Genomic DNA, 27,797 nt, shown 5'->3' on the forward strand with positions numbered 1-27,797 from the left:
TTTTTTTTCGTAATTCTGAGAAACGCTCAGTAAAACAGAATAGTGTAACGTACTTGAATAATTGTATTTATTATCTGCAAACCTTCTTTATTAATTAAGTTTCCAATGGAGATACTAGTACAATGACTGAACTGCATCACAGACAGACATGTTCACCAAAATTATTTCAATATGGATGTATGTATCATAATTTATATTCCAAGTGTATGCACAGTGTTACAGTAACTAGAAGATATTAAATGAGATTAGTTAGAGAGTTGTATAGTAAACTAGACACTGTCTAATTATGAAATATTAGATACCATTAGGTAATATTAATTAATTTAAGGATCCTCGTACCACTGCAGGCAAAACATTAGAGAGTTCCACTGTAGTTTTGTGTACAAGCAGTAGTTACCTCCCCTTTATTTAAGTAAGCGCAATTGCACCAGGATTGTAACTTGGTAGTGAAGCGGACGTTAAACCACTCAAACAAACAAACAAACAAACACCAGGATTCTGCCATTAAACATTCAGCTGATCAGCTGGTGAGAAGGACAATGTAATGGTCGAAAAGTCCACAGGTTACAAAACCTGGTCTAGCTTGTTGCATTTTTACATTCCGACTGTTGTTGATTTGTTTTTGATTTCGTCATTATTTTTCAGAAAAGTTTTGCAAGGAACAGTTTTATTTATTAGAATAATCAATGTTATAATATAACCATGCTGTGAAAAAGTTTCAAAACATAGAACTTTAAGTTTTTGGCAGTGGTATGGGGATCCTTAATACGGAGAGAAGCATAAAAAAAACCCAGATGGAACGCCCCGTACGACACTGTCCCCGAATTTTGAAAAATCCTGCAGAAGTGATGCGAGATTCAGCCTACTGAATATGGGACCATATTTGGTCAGGTATATAGTTTATATATAAATCTACTGAAGCAATGTAAGACAATCATTGGTTTAAATTACAGCACACTTCAATGATAATTTGTGTCTCTGAAGCAAGGACATAACAGACACTGTAACCTTAGTAACAACGATAATCTCACATTGTCTGTTTATCCAAAAAGATTTGAAACCAAATTATACATTGAACATTACGATTTCCTGGCATAATCTGAAACAAGATCACAAAATGATTTCCATTTATGTAAAATTTATGAAAAAAAAATTGCACATATTCCGGAACCTATCTTATTATTAAACTTGTATAATAAAACTACCACAAGGTTCCCTTTTGCTTAGTAAATTGCACTCAAAAAATGTTATGGATTAATGAATAGCATTATATTACACAAATTGATTTTTTATATAAAGCATTAAAAAATGATGACTTAATTAAACGATGAATGATTTTTCCAAATGTTTCTGGACGTTAAAGCGAGCATAAAATGGGGACGCAAAATCAAACATACACCTCACAAAATTCAATTGAAAAAAAAAGAAGACCATGAATGTGGTTCATCATTATATGGAGGGTTAGCTTTTGTGTGTGGCAAGTAAAAAAGGCTCCGGAAAAAAAACACCTCCTCCAAAGTGGTATCACAAAACTTGAATATATCTAAATGTAAAATACTCCTTTAGAACAGTCTACATTTCACACTCAAAACAGCTAGACAATGTTTAAGTTCCTTTCAGGTAAATAAATCACAAAAACAGGTAGAATACACTCACTAATTTTTTTCAAACAGAGGCGAAGAATAGTTTCAGAGTAAAAAAAGTCCATGAACACCGAAACTGAAACTTTTTATCAGCAGTTTATTTTGTCAATAAAGATATATATTTTCCAAAAGAAAAAAAAAAAGAAAAAAATATCAAAAGCCTTTAAAATCAATGTTGTGCAATTTTCCAAGAATGGTTATCTATCAAAAATGTTACATTCACATGAAAATTTAATCCAAATTGGTATTTAAACTAAATTATTGTCCTTGATAACAGTACATAAAAGTGTGTGTAGAAGTTTACATAGCATATTTGTGCAATTCCAGGGTGTAAACATATTTTTATGTCCACTTAACCTTATATAAATGTATAAATGTATTTCTAAATAGTAGATCTGAATCAAAAGTACCTTTGTAGTTACATATACCCTTTTCCGAAGAAACTAAAAAACTACAAAAAATCTGGAAATATAGATATATATGAAGCTAATTATCAAAGAATATATATATATATATAATATTTCTACAAGAGAGAATGAAGCAAAGTTTAACCACAGACTAAGATAACTAATCTAATTCCGTGGTTTAACAGATAAAATGCTGATCACTCACCAAGCTTGAAACAAAATGTACCCTGATAGTTATATATATCAAAGAGGTCAGAGGTCAACCTTCAAGTTTATCGGAAGGTCACTTTTCAAGTCACCATAAAATAAGCAGGAGGTCAACCTGAAGGAAACCAATGGTATCCCTTTGTTACTAGCTAGCTAGGGCATAATCATGGTCACTGTAAGATATATATTGTGCGTAAATTTTAGTTGTGCAATATTTCCCACGAATGTAGATCTAAATACACAGATAAAGTATAAGTTCTACCAAGGCAATGAAAGAGCTACTGGAGACTACAGCAAAGCTCACCTATTGGGGAAAATACTGAAAATCGGTAATTTTTTCGCCCAGTCGAAACTTTCGCCCTTGACCAGTAAAATACATATTTGCCCAGCATGACTTTCACCCTTCAAATTTAATTACTATGTATATTATGTTTTTCAATAATGTTCGCTGTTATGATAATTTCGCCCTCGCTGTGTCCATGGAGGGTGAAAAAGGCGAAAATTAAACTGCGGTGAAAATTTCACAGTACACATTATTTGGTCCAAAACAGGTAAAAAAAGTCTAGAAATTTGACTGACTACATCAATACTGGACCCCTCCGGACTCTCCATTTATATATAACAAACACATGTATCAGCATCTTAGTACAAATACTGAAGGTTTTGTTTATGACTGTCAACATTTCCGCTAAAACTTTTAACCTAGTACTTATATTTATTATGGCCAGACTGAGGATGACTTCACATATAGGTTTTCCTTATTCTTCCAATAGGTGAGCTAAACATGTTGACAAATACACGATCACATCTGTTCTGTATCAGCTGGCAGCTGCTACAAATCAGCTGATCACCTCAGTACTGTACCCATGAGGTGCTAGTTTTATTCATTATGATTCTAGAAAATGTACAATTAAACAATGTATCAAGCGAAAAATTATACTCGTACATTGTTGTTATATATAGAGAACAATAAAATTTTGAATTCCTCACTAGTTAACTCATAAACCCCTGAAGATACATTTGAACTCTTCCAATTCAAAGGTTGGAATAGTCCATTATGAAATTTCAGGGGTGAATAGGTTAAAAAGCTCTGAAATCCTCATTATTTCCCATAACAACCTAAAAATAAAAAAATCTACATGTTTGGTCTTTGTTTTAATGTTTGTATAAAGCAGAATACAGGTTATTTCGGTATCATTGATCTTGTACCACTCTTGTCAAAATAAAATATTGGTAAGGTTTCAAAGTTGAATTTTCAACAGTATGTAATAAATTCATTTGTCATTTTTCTATCATCCCTCTGTCTATCGTGTTTGATGTGCCCATTAATCAAAAGCAAAACATTTTCCAGATTCTTAAAGTCTATCCTACTATAAAAATGGCTACCAGCATATTTTTTGGAAGTAATTCTGGAGAAGTGTACTTGTTTTTCAGAGTAAATTGCACTGAGCATCTTCTAAGCCGTATTGATACATGTACAGTACATAGAAAGATAACAGGAACAAGAGATGTCTAGCTCAATGGACGTACTGGCTTGAATTGTAATAGTATATATCAGAATTACCATATATCAGTTTGCAAATATGATTCTTATTCAAATAGTCAGAATGTGACACATTATAAACTTCTGCCTTTAGATTGTGTTTAACCCTTTCACCACTGTAGACCATAATGGACTCATCCAGATAAATGCATGGTAGAGTCTACTAAAGTTACTTAGGGGTGAAAGGGTTAAAAGGTTCACGGTGTCAGTTGGTTGTGGATTTCATAGTAAAAATATTGGAATACTGCATGAACAATTTAATGTGACAGCCATATTTATGGTCTAACTAGCAACAAAAAGAAATCTTTTTCTGAATTTATTTATTTTTGATATCTTTAGTTATATTAATTTATATATATATATAGGAATTCTACGTTTTCGAACGCAGTTCAACTTCATTAACAGATCATTCACCCCTGATGAAGACACATTTGAACTCTTCCAACTCAAAGGTTGGAATAGTTCATTAAGTAATTTCAGGGGTGAATGAATTAACTAACTCATGCAAGGGAATTGGGAAACCTTTAGGAATAACCAAGTTGACTGTTAGGAATATGAAACGTTATTTGGCATAAAATCTGGTGACTACAAAACCAGTACACTATAATACAGTAACTGCTGTAAGAGCATGAACTTGCAAGATTCTTATAATTACCGGATAAAAAAAAATCATGGAGCAGTGTCATTTCATATTTTGGTAACAAAATTAAATTCAACAAAACAGTATTAAGTAATTTTTATCGCATTGTGTCATTTTCAGAAAATCAGATATAAAAAAAAAGAATAAATAGGAATAAGACAACTTATACCTAAATTATCTCATTCTGCATGTCCGTGTCCCTGCGTTGTATGTACCAAATATTATCCTGATATTTATAATTTTATTTACTGACCAAGTATTATAGTAAATGTTGTGCACATGTACATTTCTTGCTTACTGTTACAAAAACTTATACGTAATATTTATGTCGGTATATATATGTATATATCTAGTCTTCTCCAAGTACATGTTCGCAAATTCTTATATACATTATATCATCTTTATAGATATAATTAACACATGCATAAGTCTACCATAATATATAACTCATGTAGAAGCTAAACGCAAATAAATCTCACTCATTCAATCTATAATTTTTCATGTGCACATTCTTAAAAACTTGTTTTATAGAGCTATAATTTAACCACACAAAATGTATTTTGCATACAGGCCCACCTTACAATACAGCAATCGTATATATATGTCTGTTTGAAACAGATGACAAAATAAAATAAAATGAAATACTCTGTTGCAATTAATACTCATACTCGGATATATATATATATATATATATAATATATATACAAATAAGTCACTAACCATGCATCCACACGGGTATACGTATAGAATATGTTTATACAGTCAAACACGCTACATTTGTAACTACGGGCTGTGACAGTTTGGGGCGTACTCGATGTACTACCCCTTATCACAACCATTGTGGGTCGACGGGATTACACACTGAGCAATGTTGTCAGGAGGTCAGTTCAGCATCGTGCTGCTCATATATTAATTCCTCACCATCCTCGGTGGCCTCAACCAATCATCAAGTACCTCATCACTGGGCATCAGCCAATCACTAAATAACAGCACATCATACATGGCTTTAGCCAATCAGCATTTGACAATTAAATCTTTGGATTAAAATCAAATTTATGGTCTTAATTACTTCGTAATTAGGACAACTTGGCTTTCTGTTATCCCCTCCCCTCCCAAAACCCTACACCCAACCCTGAAATAAGAGGCTCATTGGGCCTGTAACATTCACCTATCTATATTTGTTGATCTTAACTAGAAAAGTTGAAAATGGTTCCGAAATTTCCAGACCATGGTGGCCATTTTGGACTTCTTGACTTATTGGGAATAAAATTTGCAAAAGTAACAACACCTGGTCTCAACACGTTAAAACAAATATCTGTGTCAAACTTGGTTAAAACTGACCTGGTAGAATCTCCGAAGTTAAAAATATCTTGTGTAATTAAATTGAAGGCAAGGATGGCCATCTTTGATTGTGAATTTTGTGTCAAAAAAAATATACCAACACTTTGTCAATTCCATAAGAGAAAAAGCTGAGTAGGATGAACACCACACCGTGGCATAAGCTTCACTTTCAATTGGCTCTTTGGCCTGACAATTATGTGTATATCTACAAAAAATTGTGAAAATTAAAAAAGTCTTCACCCATACTGAGATTTTTTTTTTAACCCTTTCACCCCTATGCAACTTTATTAGACTCTACCATGACATGAAGCATCGATCTGGATGAGTCCATTATGGCCTACAGTGGTGAAAGGGTTAACTCGAGCTCTCTCAGTATTATGTATGTTACGAATGTGAATACAATATCTAGTCCTGGTATGCATATATATGTATTTATATACTGTGTATGAAATGTATCAATACTAGTATAGTGATTATATTGTTACAATCCTTCACCATAAATGCGAAAAATCGGAAAATGAAATACACTAACACTGGTATTTAACTATATTTTAGTCTTGTTCCACAGCTGGTCTTCAGTCTTTGAGCAGATTAAACAGCTTCTATTGTCACACATACGGCCAGTTTGGAAATCTGAAGGACAGAATTATTATCAGCACACAAAAAACGTAGGAGGCTGTAGCAGAAACTGTGTTTGTATTTATGCTGTTTTCACAGAAATAAGCAATAAATCCCACCCCGTCAGGTATTGTACATGTACGTAGCTAGGTTATCCAAGATATGACAAATCACTGAAAGTTGTCCTGGTCAAGCTTAGCCTACACGTGTATAAATTGTTCGTGATAATTGTTGGTCATGACACCACCCACGCATAACAGTCCCAGAATGCCTGCTTCTCTACCAACTGCATCAACCTCGGCTCAGTATATCGGAGTGGGTAGAGCTTAAGGAGTACAGCACCTCAGGCGTGTAATAGCAGAAATGGGGCTATTCATGATCAGTATATATTGGCACTGAGTCGAGGTGGGAACAAACATATATGTAAGCCTCAATAAGGCTCAGGTCAGCAGTGTTTATGGTCACCACTTCGTTGCGTACATCAGGCCCCAGGGTCTGGAGGTGGGAGGGGGCCTCGCTGTACCTGACACAAGGCATAGGAGGTAGCCACACTATACCTCAGGCTCTGGCTGAGGGAGGAGAGTTCACAAAGTCCAGCACGCCCCAAGGGGTAGGAACTATTCCGGGGTACCTTTCACTACCTAACCCCAGGGTCAGGGGAGGGCTGGAGCTACAAACATCATCAGTGTACCTAATTACCTAGCCCCTGGGTCAGGTTGAAAGAGCCTCACTGTAGCATTAATGATTTGAGATTATCCTGAAGAATAGTGTCCTTCACTGCCTGAAACACAAACTTGATGTTTTCCGTGTCTATTGCTGTGGTAAAGTGGTGGAAAAGAGGTTTCATCCGCTCCCGGCGCCGCGAGTCAAACATTGTCAACATAAAATTCTGCACATCCTCCAGGTTGTGTGGGTTTCCTTCAAACTCGGGAAAGTAGTCTTTGATACTCACTAGTGTCACTTTCTCTTGCAGCAGGTCATATTTATTCAGAAACAAGATAATTGCCACGTTTTTGAAGTTCCGGTTGTTAATAATTGTCTCAAATATAATGCAGGATTCCTGAAGCCGGTTTGTTTTCCTGTCCTCGAGCAACACCTGATCGTACTCACTGGACGACGCCAGAAATAGAATGGACGTTATACCCTCGAAACACTGGTACCACTTCTGTCTCTGTGACCTCTGCCCTCCCACATCCACGAACAAGAAGGGCACACCACTAATCTCAATGGTGTGTTCTATGATGCCCTTTGTAGCCTTCCTGGCATGAAGTATGTCCCGTTTGTTTGGAATGTAGGTCTGCAACAAATCAAGATTTAATTGTTAAATATGTAAAATGTGAAAAACATTTCAAAGGCCAAACAAATTTTTTTGGTGTTTCTGGTAATCCTACCTTCCTTAATTTATTGTCCCTATACCCTACACTTGTTATGGCAGTTTTCAAAGAAGCACTGCAAAAGTCAAGATTACTCTCCTACATAAACCATATAAAATTATTTGTGAAAATCAAATTTGTAACCTACCTATAGCTACATACCCAAATTTTCTAAAACATGTTACAGGAAACATATATAATTTTTGTGTCTGGCCTAAACTGAACACACTCTTCTGTTTTAAAAAGAAAAAGTTCAATTATTTTTTTTTATCATTATTTTTCATAACAAACACCATAGGTCTCTTTTCTGATAAGACACAGGGATATATGCATATGGCCTGCAATCTACACTTGTCTTAGGCAAAATGCCAGGATAGAAATTACAGATTGAATAAAGAAAATCCCTACAGTTTTATTTTTTAAATCAACACAACATATTTTTAACCGATGCATATCTAGCCATGAAAATATACTGTCTGATAAGGTAGAGAGAGTTGTCTCCCCTGCCACGGAAGTTCTGCAGAGAACTGCATCTACGTACGTACACACTCATCATGATCAATTAAGATTTTTTACTTGAATTATTCAGACAGGGAGAATGCTTCTTCATTAAAAACCTTTTAGGATGGCGTGTATGTGAATACATTTACAATTTCTTTCAAGACAAAGGATTACAAAAGGCCTTGAGCATTTTAGTATTTCCACCACTTACATCGTTTTAACCTTTCATTTTAAACCGTTTTGAAAAAAAAAAATAGTCTCAATCTCATCACAGGGGAAAAAACATACCGGTAGTCATGACTTCATTCAGAGGATAGTGATGCTATACAGTATCATGTAATCGATGTAAAATTAACCTTTCTACAGACAAATCTGGGATGGTACATGCACATGCATTTATTTGACAACTGTGTAATTTATTTTAATATGTTCACGGTAAAGAGCAGATATCCTGTTTAAGCCATTTATGGTATTTCTAATAGATTTGTCAGGGTGTTGAAAGACACGGACAGGTCTGATATATATATATCAGTGCAGTTCAATTCAGTACTAAGTATTTAGGGAAAAGCCAAAACTCATCATTGTACATTGGTTTTAGCACAAATCAACATTCAACCGTAAAATATGACTTCATCCAAGGTATTTTCATACTTTTTGACATTTGTACGAACTTTGAGGAAAATCTATAAAGAAATTCAGTTGACAGAGCCATAACAATGAATGTGGGATGGGACAGGACAGACTGAGCATGACACTATATGCCCTCACCATAAAATGGATAGGACAGGACAGACTGAGCATGACACTATATATGCCCACACCATAAAATGGATGGGACAGGACAGACTGAGCATGACACTATATATACCCACACCATAAAATGGATGGGACAGGACAGACTGAGCATGACATTATATGCCCACACCAAAAAATGGATGGGACAGGACAGACTGAGCATGACACTATATGCCCACACCATAAAATGAATGGGACATGACAGACTGAGCATGACACTATATGCCCACACCATAAAATGGATGGGGCAGGACAGCCTGAGCATGACACTATATGCCCACACCATAAAATGGAGGGGACAGGACAGACTGAGCATGACACTATATATACCCACACCATAAAATGGATGGGACAGGACAGACTGAGCATGACACTATATGCCCCCACTATAAAAAGGATGGGACAGGACAGACTGAGCATGACACTATATGCCCACACCATAAAATGGATGGGGCAGGACAGACTGAGCATGACACTATATGCCCCCACTATAAAATGGATGGGACAGGACAGATTGAGCATGACACTATATGTCCACACCATAAAATGGGCATAAAAAAGGCAAACACTTCATGCCCCTCTGCATACAAAAATCTGGAAAAAATACAGCAAAACCTTGGTATACCGCCATCATTTATCTGCTCAAAGCAAATTTGGCTTTATAAAGGAGTTTGGTGATAAATTGAGGGAAATATATAACGGATTTTTTCAGAAAATGAGAAAAAGGGACATTGAAATTTGTTGGCAGTGAAGGAACTGAGGGGCATTAAATCAAGGTTTTGCTGTCAGTGCTATATTGATTAACATGCATATGTGTTACATCCTGTTAGTCACTCACACAGGTCACCACCCTCCAATTGCAAGTACATGTAAATATATTGTATGCTCAACTTAAATACCAGGATATATATGATTTCATGTACAACACCGACTCAAATGTACCGGTATCAGCATTGTGGTCTATGTAATGTTCTTATTTAACTCAATACACACTAAATGATCGACACAAACAACCGTTTCATCATAAGAAATAAACATCTTTGTAAGTGATATAGACACACGTTAACTCAAGTGATATAAGTACTAATAAAGGACATAAGATTAGGTCCTGTCTCCAGCATTATTGTGCATGACCAATACCTCATTATGAGTCATTTTATATATTTCATTGTTTCAATTCACATGTACATAAATTTATGTACATTTGAGATAAACAGCAATAAATATAATGTTTAAGTTGTAACAATTGTGTTCCATTTTGACCCATTTCCAGTTAAATTAGTCAGTGTTTCATTCTAAGTTACCTATTCCTCTTTGTTTCAATTTCCATATTTAAGTTGACATTTAAGTTTTTAGTACATTTGCGCATACATGAAAAACCATTACCTTATTTATCCCGGGACAAGCCCTGGGGGGAAACCCATAATCTCTTACTCAAAGTAGGGGTTGGGCTTATTACAGGACAATGAAATAGCATATAACCGGTATATGTGTACTGAACTGCAATGCAAGATACAGGTGGGCTTATTACATAATTTCCAGGCATGGGCTTATTGCTGGATAAATATGGTAATAACCTTTCAGAGTAAAGTACTTTTTTCTCCATATTTTTAGAATCAATCCTGAATAGGATAATTAATAATAGCACTGACTAATATCACAAAACATGACATATCTAAGCCCTTGGATATACAGTCATAGGTTATGTGAAATATTCAACTTTTCTTCCTGTTATATACTTACACATCGACTATCATCATAAAAAAAAAAGCTAAAAATCTGTCACTCTTGGAATGATTCACTTTCATGAAATTGAAAAAGCTCAGGAAATGTAAACTTAATTGTTTCCTGGTAATTTGCTGGTTTCATGAGAAAACCACAAAATCACTATTGAAATTATGTATTTTTATGAAATTGAAGTAATTTAAGCCTTAATCATCTGTGAACGAGGATGTCAAGTGTCCAACTTATCCATGGAAATAATATGGTTCAAGGTCCAATTAAAACAGATTTTATTGGGGAGGAATGAAGCATTTTACAAGAATAAGTGTAACAGTTTTTGATTTAAATTTTTTTTTTTTTTTCTTTCAGTTTTATGGATTTAAAATAACTAGAGAGATTAGAAAAATAATGTCTATACCTTGTTAGAAATCAATGAATTACAAGTCTTTTTTAATTTACCCTAACTGACATCTTTGTGCAGATTGAGCTACTTGTAACTGGGATTCCAATTATATTTGATGGTTAATGTAATAACTTAATTCAAAGTCAATTTAAACCACTTAAAAAAAGAAATTTTGACCATTCATTCTGTACTTACTAAATTCGATTAAAACCATATCTTGATCTACTCCCTGCTCCGTAAAGTACACTGATCTCCTATGTGTATGTAGCAGAGTGTAGTTTACGGAAATGAACGTAGATCAAGGTAATTGTAGTTTTAACTCATTCACCCCTAAAGACACATTTGAGCTCTTCCAGTTCAAAGGTTGGAATAGTTCATTATGAAATTTCAGGGGTGAATGAGTTAAACAAGATTGGTATTTACTAACTCGAAGACGAACTCAGATCCATCAGAGAATTGTCTACATCATGATCATGAATGACTTAAACCCAATGAAAAACTACACAAGCCATGCAATGACACCACAACATCAGTAACTTGTTTAACTTTCGAGGAACTATATAGGTTGCTGAGCATGACGACATGGGCCCAGTTGTTCAAAAGGTGGTTAGCTTAACCACTGTTTAACAACATTTTTCAACATTTAATAGTTTTATCAATATACAAGGTAACCTCTCAAGACACAAGTTTGCATGTAGATTCATTCTACTAAATATTTGATATTTGGAAAGTTTTATTAATTCGATGGTTGCGTTTTAAAGTTACACAAACATTCAAATTTGCACTTATCACTGATTAAACTAATCACCTTTTGAACACCTGGCCATGGGCCCTCAGGCCATTATGAAAATGAATGAATACTCAGGGTCCCCTCCAGACATTGTGATGTACCCGTATACATCTGTAGTTAGTCATGAATGAAATTGCATAGGCAGTTCGAAATAGTCCGATATTCACAATGGAGTTTTTCATAGCTTTTTCTAACTCTATTCAAGATTTTTTGTACAATAAACATTCAGCAAGCAAGTCCATGTATAAAAGATTGTTTACAATGCCATTCATAATTACTAGTGCATCACAATAACTGGTCGCGACCAAGAAGGATACAAGATTTTTCTAAACAGTATATATATATATAACTTTGCAGGTTCATCAGATTACCGATCCAGGACATCACTTATAAAGGGATTTAAGTATCTTATACAAAACATCCTGCAGACAGGCGTACCTGTGTACAATTTCATATATTTAGAGTACTAGTATAACACGCAGGCAGATTTCGTAAAAATTCTATTAGCAAACCCTGTATTTTCACAGCAAATATTGAAAATATTCACTTACCCTGACATCAAGTTTATTAGCCCTGTACTTTCACAATACCGGTAAATATTGAAAATATTCACTTACCCTCACATTTAATCTACTAGCCTTATGTTTTCACAGTCCTGGTAAATATTGAAAATATTCACTTTTTAAACCTCACATTAAATCTACTAGCCTTGTGTTTTCACAGTACCAATAGATATTGAAAATATTCACTCACCTTGCTGACATTAATTCTACTAGCCTTGTGTTTTCACAATAGATTGTACCGGTAAATATTGAAAATATTGACTTTTTAACCCTCACATTAAATCTACAAACCTTGTGTTTTCACAGTAATGGTGAATATTGAAAATATTCACTTACCTTGACATCAAATCTACCAGCCCTTGGTGTTAGGCTTGTGAAATTGTACTCCCCTTCACAGACGTGTGTATATTTCATGTCAGACATATAATTATCTTTAAAAGCCAGTAAACAAAACTTTAAATATGTGTTTAAACTCTCTGAACTATTGATTTAATTTGGCTATCCACAAAAGCCAATCGCTAGGGCCTTCAGCATTACTACCCGGCAAAACTATACGATTACGGGAAGGTTTTTGTGAAATCGTCAAGATATACCGGTATTAGCAATGCATGCACATTGGTGCACATAAACTTTTTTGAAGAATACGTTTCGAATTTCTAAACCATCTGAACTGACTGGAAACTGATGTATGTTTTAACTCTTATATATTTTTTTATGGAGATAAAATGTGTTCTGTGTTAGCGAATGGCGATGCTTACTCTCACTGCGATCCTGTGAAGACTGTCCAGGAAGTACTTTAGTGACTCACCCTGTGGAGAAAAAAACACAAAAAACATGTCATTTAGCATTACAAAGTACACTTTAATCTTTTTTTTAAAGATTTTTTTTTAACGCAGATGTATCAAAAGATCTTTTTATACAAATACATTATTCCATACCCAAAATAATATATGACTTAACACTGTGTGTGCTTCAAAGTGAATGAAAACATACGTGTATAAAGTAATTATACATTTCAAGTGCATTGCATAAAAATATCTAATTGTTCGATTTTGCTTTTGTGGGACAGTTTAATACTTCCATTTAACTCCAGTGGGACAAAACAGCCTTTGTCTATATAATAGCCAATCTAATGATACACTTTGTATTTATTTCATTAATCAAATTCTATTGCACAAGAGTGAATTATTAAAAAAAAAATGTTTTAGTTTGTGACACACTAACACAACAAACATAGGATGTGCTGTTTAGAATGGTACTGTGTCACGCAGGTTGTAATGTGCGGAGCAGACGACGATGAGGTGTTGTCGCCAGTGTGGCTCGTGGACATTTTTCACATGTTGTCTTTTGCACACCTTTCACGTTATATATTAGCCAGCTGTATACATACATACACGTATATATAAATATGTCAACGTACATACAACTGTATTTATTCTATATAATTATAGCTACAGCCCATGGTCAATTTATATTATTGAGCAGTTTGGGAATTAATAAATAATTTTGGAGTGCATCATGATTCAATTTGGATCAATTACCCTGATCATGAGCCGCAGACTAAAACAAATCCACTCCGACAACTGCTGCGTTTTTACATGAAATCACCATCATGCCATATTATTACAAATGTGCATTATACATAGTGTATTTTGGGTATTTAGTAAGTGCAAGGCCATGAGATGATTGTGCCATCCTGCTTCAATGATCATACATATACATGCTGCAAAACGTTAAAGCCCTAAACATTAAATTGATAATGAATTATCGTGATGTCACCTCATCAGTATATCAACGCAAAGAATCCTTTTACATACATTTTATTCCCACATACATTCAAGGTAGTACTGCTGTCAGACATGTAATTTAAAATGTATACATGAACTTACATATGCAATGTATGTACATTGTGTAATTGTAAAGAACGTTAAGGGAGATAGAGTCCCAGTGCATTGTGATCTCCAACAAAGAAGAGTTCCAATTTGTTTCATTTGGTACCTTTAATATCTAACAAAGCAGAGTCCAAAATTCGTTTGGCACTCTTCCCAAATTAAAGTAGCCTTCCAGTTTACTATATACAGAGAGTAACATACAAAATAAGAAGAAACTTTTGGACCCTTAAATTTAGTATTTTCAACCAGTGAATTTCTGAACTATTCCTATACCTAAAGACTTCATCTGAAAGAACAGCACAAAATGTTATATTTTAAACAGTTGTTTTGTATCTAGGGGGATATATACACACATTTTATTTGTTATTAATTTTGAGCACCTCAAATCTCCCAAGTGGAAATTTCAAATGGTTGGCAAGTATATATATATATTTGCAATCATAAAGCAGGGAGCTTATCCACTTCACCACTAGTTATAATTGTTATTTATGCCAATATGTTTTTTCGTAACTTTAACGGGAATAATTTCAAAAATATCTAACTCCCTTAAAAGGCTCACAACCTATAACAACTGTTATTTGGTGTACATATAGAAGAAACACCTATTGTTACGAAAATAATGTTTCAAGACCATGCCAGTACGTACACAGCAGAAAGGCACTGGGACTATCTACCTTGTACATGTATTTCTACATTCCTGGCCACAAGTTCCAGGAAAATTGCGTATAACTGATGGAAATAAAGGCAATGCTAGATTGGAGGAAAAGCGCAAGTTAAGGAACATTCACGAAACTGGGGTTCAGTATATATATCTAATATAATAGAAGCAGCTGCAGGATTTGCCATCCAAAACAAGCTCTCCTGATCATGATCAGTAAAAAGCTTTTCTAGGAGTTTAATTTTACGTAAATTTCTGGAACTAGCATCTGAAGGATTAGGCAGCTAGGGTTGATTACAATATATAAGCAGGGTTCTACAGTTTATATCCTCCTCCATTTGTCTCATGCTCGGAGCCAGTACATTTTTTATCACGACAGGACTTCCACAAGGAACCTGTTTCAGAACTTCCTAATCAAGATATATACAGGAGAAGAGGTAAAAGATTTTTTTTTGTAAAATTTTACTGCTGTTTAGAAGATCAACTTGAAATTTAGTATACCTTAATTATGATTATGAGATTATGAATAACTAATTATTGCATTTTTTGGTAATTTTGTTCAGCATGTTGTACAAAAACCAAAATCTAATAATTACAAAGTGTAATTTATTTTAGTTACTATAACTCATTCACCCCTGAAGACACTTTTTAACTCGTCCAAATCAATGGTTGGAATAGTTCATTATAGAATTTCAGGGGTGAATGAGTTAATACATATTAAGACAAGAGGCCCACCAGGCCTGTATTGTTCAGAACATGGATACAATATATACGTCCGTTGTGTAGGTAAGTGTGACAAGCCTGTGTATGTTTATGTTTGTTAAAATACATTAATTTTATTAATTTATAAGCCATGGAAATTGGTCTAACTGTGATTTTAAAAAATGTTTGTACCCGGGTATATATTTTTTTCTGCCAAACATACTTACTTCAATCAAATAATGTTTATTGGAGGTGTACAACAGGCTAATGTTACACATGTATTTACGATTAATTTAGCAAATCACATTACAACATGTTTAGATAAAAATGTTATTAATACAACGTATATTGTGTTTACTGTAATCAAAGTCCCACATTAATGGTATGAGTGATGAGATCATTAGAGAAAATAACCCTTGACGAATGTAAGTTTTACAAAGAATACATTGCCATACCCAGGTATATTTAGATCTTATCCAGTTCTACATGAAGCTGATATATATGGTACATATATACTGTCAGAGACACGTGTGTAAGTTTGACAGTTTTTGGACATTCCTGCTAGCTAAAGTTATAACATATAATCATGTTCAAGTATACCTGTACAAAGAAACCTTCTTTCCATAATCCAACATATATGTACATCTGACCATTGGGTATTCTGACATACTGCCTAATTTGACCTTTAGAATCGAATTGGACCTTTTCAATAAATCTGACCTCCTGCTGTCTAATCTGACCCCTGGTTTTTCTGACACCCAGCATAATCTGACCGCTAAGGACAGAAATGAAACAGAATAACTGAAATCTAATATAACTAAGTTTAAACACATATTTTCACTTTCTATTTATGTGCCCCACCGGTACCTCTCTCATCACCCCTTTATCCATATCCACTACAAGGGGTGCACCTGGTTCATATTTTGAGCAAACACATACTAGGTGTTTTTTGGAGGCAGATTTTGAGAAGTCTTGCTAGAATAACTGATTTCATAATAAATACGGAACATTTTTTGTAGTCTTGACATGTAATTTACTAGTCCTGTGGCCAGCATACACTGAAATGTTGGTACATGTCTCTGACTTGAGACTGGCCACCGCCTCTAGAGTATTGAATAATTAAGAAAACCAATTTATTTTTAAAAAAAAATTATCACTTGGATTTCCCCAAGTTCTAAACTAGGGGAGATAATCTAGTAGTAAAATGCAGCTGAGAGAGTCTGGTGGGCAGTTTAGTCTCTGACCGGTGTATATATTTCAGTGTGGTACTCTTTGGCTATTCCCATTACAAATTGACCCCACCTTGGAATTTGAAATTCTTCTTGTAGATCTACTTCAATGCATACATATGTACGCCAGTAACAAGTCTAGATATCCATTCCGACTCCTTGAGCATATTCAGCTGCCGAAACTAGTTAACCATTCTTAATACAAAACCAGAGATATAGATATATACAAACACTACTTCACACACAAGGGAAATATCATTTATGGTTTCAGATATACATATTTAGGCCATATGTGTGTAAATATTTACAGTTAAAGAACTATGAAGCATGATTAGAGCAAAATAACATATACTATACGTACAAGAGCACATAATCTTCACGGAGAATACACACCGTAAGCCCCCGTGTTTATCGTCAGTAAACACTTCAACCTCAAATTTGCAAGAAAAGAAGCTTACACTTACCATAATCCTCTTCGTCATCTGAATTTTATGTGAATTTTTAAATTACTTTAGCTTTATATATATATGTACATATTTGACAAGTATGTTTTGCAAATTGGAACTTTTCAAAAAATTGAAATATGTTCTATTCTTAAAATTATATAAATTATTATATCATTACATAAGGATACCAGATTTTACTAGTACAAGTATTCTGCATCAGTAACACACCTGGCCTGTATAACATGTTATGTCAATCTTCACAGATCTAGAGCAGGGCCTGTATTCATGAAACCATTCTCGTACTCAAACTCAGATTTTCGGCTCAAGTCCAATTTCTTGTTTCGGTGATCATAAACCAATTATGTTTAACATTATTTTTTTCCATGATGCAAAAGATTTCAGGAGAAATTTACAGCAGAACACAGACTTTGTCAATGGAATTTACTGTGGACTTTTTGACTGTATCACATGCAAGTTACAAGAAAATGAGTCTGACCACAGAATCCATGCTGGAGCAATTGAGAAGAATATTTAATGCATGCAGTACTATAGTCATATTCCAAATCATCCCAGTCAAGATCCACTGCATTTTTACACTCAGAACACTGTTGTTTATTGTATTTTGTTTATTTTATCTTTATTAATTTCCAGAAAAGTATTGCAACACATGATTTTCTTTTGAGAAACTATATATTTAAACAGTGTCCAATGCATGCAGCTCAGCTACAGCTTTTGACAGTGGTACAGGGATCCCTATAACATACATGTATATATATAGCTTGTATTGTACAGATACACAGCTGTTTCATGATGACATGTATATATACATACATGTATTTAATGCATTATGAAATGAACAAGATTTGATTAAAATAAGAATAAATTAATTCTTGTCTGTCAAAATTGATTTCATTAAAATGCGTCACTTCTATACATGTGCGGTGTCAAACCACGCTATGCTATACTCAGGGAATGTACAATTAACTCTACCAGCCCATTGCCCAGGCTAGTTCATTTTTTGCCTGCAGGGCTGTAAGTGAATTTTTACGTACCAGGTTACTGTAAAAATATAGGTCGGACTAGGGGCAACAGAAATTTTCCAATTTGTTTGGTATCTTGTAATGTACTCCAAATAGGAATTTGTATATCACTGCTATATATGTCTACTGTGTAAACAATGTAAAAAAGGCAGTTAGATAAATGACAAGGTCAATGGGGCAAAAGGTAAATATGACCTGTATATGCCACATCTTCATAGCAGCTCTTATATATGCATTACATGGTGTATATACACATAGTACAGTGATACACATAATTTATAGTGCATTCCGCTGACCAGGTGAAGACGTTTTACCCACGACACACAGGTGTCTCATTATATGTCAGCATATATTTTAATTGTGGCAGTCTACATGTATATATATATACAGATCTACAAACACAGGGACACAACTTCATATGAATGATGTACACTTCAAATTCAAAACCACATAAATACTTCAGGTTTCACAACTACTTTAAGCAAGTATACATGTATGTGCTTTTACCATAAGAGTCCCAGTTTCATGAACATTCCTCACTATGAGATTTTCCATAAGAAAGTAAAGAAAAATTCCTAACCAGAAGATAATTTCGTTCATTTCCAGCAATGGTTTAATTTGAGTCTGATGTAGAGGATAACACAGATCCTGTATCGGAAAAAATAAACTTCTGTTTTCTCGAAAAAAAATAGGATTAAGGAAATGTCTTAAGCAAGGTAACGTTATTGAAACAGGTGTTTAAACAATGTTTCATTTCATTAATAATATATGTTACAAGTACACACATAAATGGAAATCAGATCTGGCAACAAGTTTTTAAATCTTACATTAATTATAAGCCATCAGCTTGAGCTCCCTCGTCTACATTTTCATTGTATATGTAGTGTCCGTGTGAAATTAGTGTGTGTTATAATTATCAAGTGCATATATATGTCTGCTGTTTGTGTTTTGCATATAACTGTACTTTTCCATGTACAATAAATGTATACATTTACTGTAAATTTATTAGAATTAGAAGTATTTTCCATTGGGAATCATTCTGAAATTCATTCCCAATGCAAACACCTGAATCACAACTTCGACCTGCTTATATGCATGTCCATTATAAGAGACAATATATAGATAAAGACTTATCACACACATTTCACATGAGAAATCTGTTTCTTTTGCATTGTTTAATTTGCTTATTGAATTATTAAAGAACCTATAGAATGATTTATTATACCTCAACTTTATTCACTTTATATAAAAGTAATTAGTTAAATCGAATATATCCCACTTTTGCCTGACTGTGTTTTAGTCCTGTGTGTTAGTCTGGGAACAAAAACACACCTACACTCGGGTGTTTCCGCCAAGCCAATCAGGCGAGAGGTGGGCGGAGCTTGTTACCAAACTCTGAGGTGACGCGCGAGGTGGGCAGAGCTTGCTACTGAACTCTGAAGCATTTGGCCCCATTGCCATCACAAGGGTAGTTGGGACTTGAAGCTATACAGCTTATGGTTTACAAATATTTTCTAGTTAAAACCATCTCTCCAGTGACTGTATCGGCCATATAATAAACGTTTAAAGTATGGGGTTAAGGAAAAATGAATTGGGAAATAGACCTGGTCTTGCTTTAGGACACCAGAAACTTGTTATATCCCTCAACCCCATACTTTAACTGTATATTATTATACCTCTACTTTATTTACTCTATATAAAAGTAATTGTTAAATCGAATATATCCCCACTTTTGTCTGACTGTGTTTTAGTCCTGTGTGTTAGTCTGGGAACTAAAACACACCAACACTCGGGTGTTTCTGCCTAGCCAATCAGGCGAGAGGTGGGCGGAGCTTGTTACCGAACTCAGAAGCGATGCGCCAGATGGGCGGAGCTTGCTACCAAACTCGGAAGCGACCCGCGAGGTGGGCGGAGCTTGCTACCAAACTCGGAAGCATTTGGCTCCATTGCCAGAAGTTGGGGGCGTGAAGCTATGTAGCTTATGGTTTACAAATATTTTCCAGTTAAAACTATCCCTCAATCCCATACTTTAACTGTATAATATAGTTTGGGTTTGAGGGATATAGCAAGTTTCTGGTTCATTGCATTTCAGACAAGGTCAATTTTCTGAGCTGAAGTTGAGGGAAAACGACCATACTTCAACCGTATTATTGTACTGCCCACATCTCACTCATCACTGGCTCAGTCATTTCTTTAATTGAGGAATTTGGAGAAACAGCCAAGGGAGTTAGTCTGCAGGTGTGTTAAAGCTTTCAGACTAACTCCCTGGACAGCTAGTTCATGGCAAAAGCAGCTCTTATATATATATATAACAAACTTAACAAATTACATTACCAGGGTAGATCATTGAGTAAATATAGTAAAGGTGTATTTTTAATAGAAATTAAAAGTTTTGTTGAATTTTTAAGTCACTATATATATGCATAACTAGACAATATATAGCAAGTTGCTGGGGTAAATTTGAAGGCATGGTCTTATTTTAATTTATCTACATGCATTATTATAAAAATGTTATGTTCAAACTGAACCTACATGTCAGATAAAAGATAAAAATATTTCAATAACAAAAATGGATATGGAATGACCTACTTAAGGAGACCGCCAAGCAAAACATACCTAATCAAGATATAGGTGTCATACAGAAACAAACAAACAAACAAACAAATCTATGTAATCTTATAGTGTCATCAATGCTTGTGGTTGATGATCATGATCTTTGTTGTTTAATTTTAATCACAGATATTTGAGTACTGGACTCAAGCTTTTACTGTGGGACTCACCCAGATTTGGACTCACGCAGATTTTGATAACCCACAGTATCTTTTAGTAATGAAATAATGGGACTCATCAACATAATTTGGGAAATATGACATTAGGCCAGACAAAAAACAAATGTGTTTCCTGTAACATGTTAGAAAATTTTAGGGTAGTTATAGGTAGGTAACAAATAATTTTATTAATTTATATTGGAGAGTGATCTTGACTTTAACAGTGCTTCTTTGAAAATTGCATCAAAATCTAGGGTAGGCACAAAAAATTAGGGTAGGTAGGGTTACCGGAAACACAAAATATTTTTAGTTTGGCCTAATTATTTTCTGTGTTGTGTTGTTATCATTTTTAACATGCAATGGGTTGTTTAACAAATGAGCATTCGTCCCCGGCTCACAACACTGGTACCCTTAAAGAAACGAAAGCTTGGGCCTCATGATGTTTTTTTTCTAATAGATATTTATTTACCATAAAAAGGACCTTATATTAGATGTTTTAATATAATAAAATCTACATATAAATCAGTTAACTTTGGAGAAGCATATTTATACGTAGTATGTTCTGTTTGCCGTCAACAAAAACCTTGACAACATATCAATCTTGCTAAAACATGTATGGTAGACATACTTTTCAACAGATATGTAAGATCGCATCGGCTGATAGCAGCTATATAGGCCCAACTCATGCCTGCTTATCATCAAGATTCATGATCCTCTATAGTAGAGTTAGCTAGGCTTAGTCTAGATCTCTGCTAGAAGATTTGGCCACTCTCAGCGAAACACTTTGTATCACTTTCTCGATCTTATATCCCAAAATATTCTGCTTTTTAGATATTACTTTTATATGAATATATTTCTTCACGTGCATCTGGCCCCCACCTAAAAAGATTTATGATTATTTTCTTTCATATTTACTGTCTTATCATTAACCCTTTCACCCCTATGTAACTTTAGTAGACTCTACCATGCATTGATATGGATGAGTCCATTATGGTCTACAGTGGTGAAAGGCCTGGGTTAAATATAAATATAGCAGAAACTAGAAAATTTTGAAAAATATATGTATAACTGCACAACCAGACTGCAGCTGGTACTCAAACCCTGAACCCTCCAATCTCTAGATGGATGCTCTACCTGGGTGACGGCAATACAGATCTATATATAAAGCTATTCCAGTTTTGCTACATTCCTCCTTCCTTCAACAAAGTATTCGACCCCAAAGATAAATGTGACCCTATACCACCTCCTATGGGTATATATTTGGTTGGGCACCAAATATAACAGGAGAAAAGAAAATGCACGGATAAACCAGGATTCAAACCCTCCAAACTCTAGACGGATGCTCTACCAATATAGAGCTATGTACCTGGTCGACAGTGATCAACCCAGTCCAGTTTTACTACATATATACATATAGATAATGTCCCCCTCTCCTCTGAAGGAAATGTATCGAAGCTAAACACAAGGTCTAACCAAAGTAAAGGAACTACGTATATATACTATAATGCAGAGTCTGACGAAAAGTCAGTAAAGTTACTGGTCACTATGCGTATACATGTACGTACGACTGACAATTTATATAGGACAGGTGTATCATTAACTCTCCTTGTTAATATAAAGTCTAATAAATATGTTGTATGGACAGATAGATGTACGAACAGATGCAAAAAGCAAACACTTATACATTACGGTAATGCTCCCTGCATGTGCACTACTGTGTATACCGGTATATATTTGTAAAAAGTGGCAGGGGCATAAAAGCACTTCACTTGTGTTATTGAATTAACTCAACAGCATTTTTTAACACCTACATATACACACAGTGCTAAGAAATGTAAGTCCAGGTACATTAACAGCTTCCATATTTAATGAAATAATATATTGCACTATAATTAACTTGTAAGAAATTCACTAACTCTGGCAACAAACTCCCTAGATTTTGTTTTTTTAAATGTTAAAAGTTAAATATTCTTCACACTTGTTTTGACATGATATATAAGAAGAATATACCATTTAACACAATTTAAAGACCTTTTTTTCATGTTAATTAAAAATTGAAATTAAAATGACTTGAAATAAATTAATACTAACAGTATGATACAATGTATGTACGTGGCAATTATGTATACATGTACATCCTATTTTTATGTGCTTCAAATGTTCGTCTCCCTGGGTTATATATATACGTTATACATGTATGAACATGAATGTATGTGCTGTACTGGGGCTATGCAATATCTTTGTGTGGATTCCCATCTATAATGTGAAGGACAAGTTGACTTTAGAAAAAGATTTTCAAGGATTTACCTCAGCTCTGATGTATATATTCAATAAACAACAACTGCATGTTACCTTCAATTTTATTAAATATGAACCTGTGCACCTCCATCAAAACTATCATGGCAGGTGCTCAACTGTTTTTCATTGTTCTGGCAAATTTATAGACTTTGTATATGCATGATTTAACATGTGATATTTATCAGTAACCATGGCAACAAAATTGAAAAATAAAATTATGATTGATTGAAATTTACACTTTGTCTGAGTTTAAACTGTGCATTATTAAGGGGCTGATGAGGGATTTTCATAAGGGGAGAACACCATAAGATTTTAAATACCCCCCCCCCCCCCCCCAAAAAAGCACACCACATTCTCCTTCAGAGAGTTTCACTACCCAATAGAAAGTTCAGACCTTTGAATATTGGAAAAAAAGGGCCAATAAATATATGCTTTGAAGTCATCTTGAATACAATATTGGAACAATGATGTATCCAAAAAAATCAAATAAATATGAAACAATCATCAGGCATTTACCTTTTAAATCCTTTCTCTTCGTAACTATTAATGCAACTCTTTTTTCTTATTTGGGAAGTGAAAAGTACAAGAATTTGATATTATATCATAAAAATATATATAAATCATGTTTGCCGACCACTATTTAGGATCAAGGTGAAACTTAGTAGTTTTAACCAGTGAATTTGCTAAATTATTCCTATATAATATTCTAAGATCTAAATATAATGATTGTATCTGAAAGAACAACTCAAATATATCATTTTAAATGGTTCTTTTGTCTCTAATTTTGTCTCTACATATATATATATACCATACACACATTTTATTGTGTAATTCATGTTTTAATTTGGAGCATTCAGAATCTCCCTATGGAAACAGCTATATTCTATATACATTAACTCATTGACATATCAATAAAGTAACTAAAACTTAGGAGGCACAGTAGTCAAGTGGTAGGACCCCGGGCTCATGACCGAATGGTTGCGGGTTCGAGTCATGGCACGCCACTGTGTTGTATCTTTGAGCAAGATACTTTACTCTACTTGTTCCAGTCTACTCAGCTGTAAATGAGTATGTGGTTGGGCAGCGCTAGAATTGTTGAATGCTAGCTGTGAGCACTGAAATGGCAGCACTGGCTGCATATGCTCCCCAGGGATTTGAGAAAGATGTTGACTGGTTGCGAAGGCCCTATAACCACGGATAATAATTTGTGAACCAGTTTGAGACGACCTACGAACTATAGGTTGTGACGAAGCGGTATATAATTAAGAACCTCAAGTTATTAAACCGGACTTTGATTTGGTTCGGTTCAAATGTGACTTTAGGGATGAATGGGTATTAATTAACCAAAATCACAAAAACCCTTGTTGGACAGCGACCTGGCCAGATAAATCCAATAAATGTACCGTGGACTGCATCTTTGCTAGCCAAGTGTTCGCTTCGTATACATTCCACTTACGTAAGTGGCGTGTATACGAAGCGAACACTTGGCTAGCGAAGATGCGTGTACTGTTAATTAGTTACGTATACGTAATTTTCATAAATGTGTATGAAACGACTTACCCATGAGAATAATTTATTTTTTAATTTAGTCAGGGATTAATGCAGGAATAGAACATTAGTTCCTTATGTATAAAAATTGTATTGGAACCATATCACATCTATAGAATGATAAAAAGATCAACAGACAAACAAAGTTATGTATTGGAACTATAAATATGGTCTAGATCTGTAGGTATATGATCATGACCCACCAGCAGGGAGGGTGGCTTCGAATCGACCACTGAATATGCATTAGAATAAAGTGCCTGTTATGATACATGTATATTGTATACTGTAAAGAATGTTGTTAGATATTGGCAGTGACAACATAAACACAGAAAAAAATCACTCAATTGTCGAACTGACGGGAAATATAAACAAAATAGAACCAAGACAGATAATGGCGTGGTAGTGCATTTGTATTTCAGTTACAAGTGGGGGAATATTTAAATGAAACATGGGAAAATAAAGCTGAAATAGGGGGAAATAACGCTGGAATCGGAGAGGGGAACTGGCCCATAATCAGCCATAAAAAGGCCTGTACATTGTATATGAATCCATCTTTGCCCCATATACTATTTTAAGTAATTCGTATCCTACGGACATACCTCCATTAGGATCCAGTGTTATATGGGATTTTACCGTCTATATTACTTCTTTGACCCATATCCATGTTAGTATATATATATATACCTTGCTTAAATGTTTCAGAATACATATTTGTGCAGCATTTTAATTCATAAGGAATTCACCTAGTGATTTAAATGTGAAAAACTACACAATAAGACAAATTATTTATACATGATTGATTGATGTTTCAATGCAACAACCAAACAATAATAAATTATTGTCACTAATGTCACCTTTTAAACAAACTTAAGGGGGAACATACACTTGTATATTTAAAAAAGTCTTTGTAAAATTTTACATATATATATATATATATATGTTTTAGCATATTTCACAAAAAATGTGGCAAGCTAATAAGAGTTTTCTCCGAATTTGAAAAAAAGGAGGGAGGCATTTGTAGTGTTATGATGATGTATATAGTCAGAATTTAAAAGGGGGTGTAAACAATCTGGCAATCTGGCAAAAACGATATTTATTCAGATCTGTGACAGATTTCTACATCTTTCATATATACATGTATATGGAGTTGTCAGTTCAATTTTAATGATGAAACTGATTAAATAAGATTTTGTAAAAAACAAGTGTACTTCCACAGAAAATAACATTCTTTCTAGATCTGTTACTTTCACTTTTTGCTTCATACTTATTCTATGTTTTCCTTTGGCAAATTTATAACACATTAATATTGACAGGATTATGCATGAGGCATTATTTGTTGTCAATTTCTTTTACAGTCACCAGAAATACATATTGTATATAAGTGCCAGGCAATTTGGTACTGAAACTCTGCGTGGGCGAGAGGGGACAGTCTATATACAGAGCATCTGAGTAGTCAGTACCAAATCATCTGATGTGTACTGAATTTCATCAATATGTTGTAATATATAGGGTCGTGGCATTAATATTGTATCTAGGATACGTATGCAAGGCTTTTAAAAGAACCTTGTCACGTTGTGAGTTTATTCTTTGTTTCAAAGAATTGAACAGCCTACAGGTCTATTTGACATATATTTTGACTTTCAAAAAATTCATGAAATTGTATTCTTTTTGACTTCTGAATTTGCTAAATGTTCAAGGGTCAACACTCAACCGAACGCTCTAGATCTTCTACCTGTGCACATGTGTACTGTAGGAGTACTACAGACGTTTAAGTTCTGTCACATCAGTATCGGAATGTTTCGGTTAGTTTAAACATATTTCATTGTACAAATATACAAATGGATCGGACAACAAGTTAATACAACTTAATAGAATGTTTTGGTACTTTCCAAAAGACTCTGTGTTTGCTTTTTGTGTCCTGTGTGTTGTTGATTTTTTTTAATTTTATGATTCTACACTCAGCAATAATAACCTGGACAAAAATATACTGAAACATCCCATGTTTAGGTACTGAAACTACTTGGTACCGAAACGTCTAGAATTTGATTAAAACTAGTACGATGTTGTATCTTCGGTGTGTAAGAGTCTTATCTCAAAACTGTATCTATAATATATCACATCTCATTTCATGTCGATGCACTTACCAGCTGAAATTCTCTTCTTCTGTCGAAGGCAGCTAGAATACCAGAATCTCCCCATAGATTTTTCATTGGTTCAACATAGTCCCAGAACGTCGTCTCGTCTAATTTGTTGTTTGTGTCATAACTGAAGACATAGCTTGCATGCTTTGCATTAGCTTCATTTCCCCACGGTATCCCTAACTTGTCTCTAGCATCTATAAGTACACGCATACCTTTGACAATGTTTGCATAAATGACAATCCTAAACTCTCGGAGGGCTTCATCGTCGAAGTCTTGTCCATGGATAATCCTCATTTGTTTCAAAAATGTACTTTTACCACTTTCTCCGGCTCCGAGTAACAGAATCTTAATTGTCCTTCTAAACTGAACTTTCTCCTTGGCTAGAGTTTTGTCTATGCTCCTACTTCGACTTTTCTGCTCCCTTTCCTGGTCAGACATACAACATGACATTACTATGTCAGCCATTTTGCCCCTCTTACCCCGCCCATGACGTCAGAGACAAAAACTTCCGGTTTTATGTCGTAAAAAT

At 34.5% G+C, this 27,797-nt stretch overlaps 1 protein-coding gene across 2 annotated transcripts; it reads right to left on the reverse strand.

Annotated features, from left to right (window-relative positions):
• Positions 1-721: 721 nt before the first annotated feature.
• Positions 722-27,743, reverse strand: LOC110465109 (guanine nucleotide-binding protein subunit alpha-12-like). Of its 2 annotated transcripts, XM_021520696.1 has the most exons (4): positions 27,272-27,743; positions 17,492-17,509; positions 13,305-13,355; positions 722-7,696 (listed from the first exon to the last, which is right to left on the reverse strand). In XM_021520696.1, exons 1-4 carry the CDS (start codon positions 27,731-27,733, stop codon positions 7,127-7,129), a joined length of 1,101 nt encoding a protein of 366 aa, XP_021376371.1. In that variant the 5' UTR covers positions 27,734-27,743; the 3' UTR covers positions 722-7,126. The 2 variants fall into 2 exon arrangements, with proteins under 2 accessions (XP_021376371.1, XP_021376373.1); XM_021520698.1 differs by lacking the exon at positions 17,492-17,509.
• Between the last annotated feature and the right edge of the window lie 54 nt (positions 27,744-27,797).

This window comes from Mizuhopecten yessoensis, unplaced genomic scaffold (assembly GCF_002113885.1).
Source record: "Mizuhopecten yessoensis strain PY_sf001 unplaced genomic scaffold, ASM211388v2 scaffold11055, whole genome shotgun sequence".
In the NCBI taxonomy this organism is placed as follows: Eukaryota; Metazoa; Mollusca; class Bivalvia; order Pectinida; family Pectinidae; genus Mizuhopecten; species Mizuhopecten yessoensis.

Excerpts from the sequence above, each read along its gene's own strand:
- LOC110465109 (XM_021520696.1), bottom strand. The coding sequence starts at position 27,733 with ATGGCTGACATAGTAATGTCATGTTGTATGTCTGACCAGGAAAGGGAG. Across the intron at positions 7,697-13,304 it reads TTCACAGGATCGCAGTGAGA|ACCTACATTCCAAACAAACG; the intron begins GTAAGCATCGCC and ends GATTTGTTGCAG.